Genomic DNA, 1,093 nt, shown 5'->3' on the forward strand with positions numbered 1-1,093 from the left:
TAGGCGTGTGCGTTACGAGGAGAGGAACCTTAGGGTTAACAGGCCAATTTTTGAGTAGTAGTATTTCAAGCAGAAAAAAATCTACTTTTAGCCGTTGCTCTGAACCTTCAAAGTTTTCTGATTTAAAGTTGAGAAGTCCAAACACCAGCTACAGGTTCGACCCAGCGGGCAATTATAGATTTGTTAACTTATTATTACTCTGCCATTCAACTTTTTGTGAGTAACAGTAGCTTGGGACAGCAGGAAATAGGGTGCACAATGAAAGATCCAACCGAGGGTCAACTTTTTTTTGCAGCCGTCCAGTTGCAGTTCCTTCAGCCGATGTTCAACTTAAGTCCGTCATTTTTCATAAGATTTTCTTACTCTTTTCTCAATTAAATTAAACGTTTATTCATTTTTTCAGAAATCTGTTTTCAATAGTTTAAAAAATGTCTCTTCAAAATATCAGGTTACACAAGTATATCGGAGGCTTACAATGAGCCTGCAAATATTGCCATATTGTCATTGTTGGGCCACCCTAATATGTGTGTGTGTGTGCATGTATGTATATATGCATGGATTCTAATGGTAGCCAGTGTCATAAATAGCAGTCGCTCCCGCGGGAATCCTGCGGTAATTGTTTAGCCTATTTTTACTAATAGCAGTAGTATTTATTATTTAAAAATAGAATTTTTAAATGCAAACCGACATAAACATTACGCAAATTTTAATAAATAACAATCTAATCATCTAATTATAAAAAGATTGATGTTTATTGTTTTCTTTCTGATTCCTGAATTTTGGCGACGTATGAGGCCAATGCTCTGTTTTCAGATACTTTATCTTCATCCTGGAGATGTTCGTTTCGTCAAAAGTCTCTCATAGCCGCGATTATGTTTGAAAGTGCTGTCCTTGCGTCGCTCTCTTGGAAAGCACTCAGAACTTCCATTGCTCGTTGTGAATGCTCTTTTTGTAACTGCTTTGTCAATTCTATTCCAGGTCCGGTTATTACCATGTCATATACCTGCATAAGAACAAAAAACTTAGATTCTTTCCTCTTTTTTTCTTAATTAGTATACATACATACATACAAACATACATACATACATATATA

General features: G+C 35.8%; 1 protein-coding gene across 1 annotated transcript in view; it reads right to left on the reverse strand.

The window, feature by feature from the left end:
* Window positions 1-365: 365 nt before the first annotated feature.
* LOC117179635 (decaprenyl-diphosphate synthase subunit 2) overlaps window positions 366-1,093 on the reverse strand; it is a 161,498-nt gene continuing 160,770 nt past the window's right edge. Inside the window, exon 5 of the mRNA XM_033371638.1 lies at window positions 366-1,003. Coding sequence (XP_033227529.1) covers window positions 848-1,003 — 156 coding nt within the window. The 3' untranslated portion in view covers window positions 366-847. The remainder of the gene's footprint in view (window positions 1,004-1,093) is intronic.

This window comes from Belonocnema kinseyi, chromosome 9, assembly GCF_010883055.1.
Source record: "Belonocnema kinseyi isolate 2016_QV_RU_SX_M_011 chromosome 9, B_treatae_v1, whole genome shotgun sequence".
NCBI lineage: Eukaryota > Metazoa > Arthropoda > Insecta > Hymenoptera > Cynipidae > Belonocnema > Belonocnema kinseyi.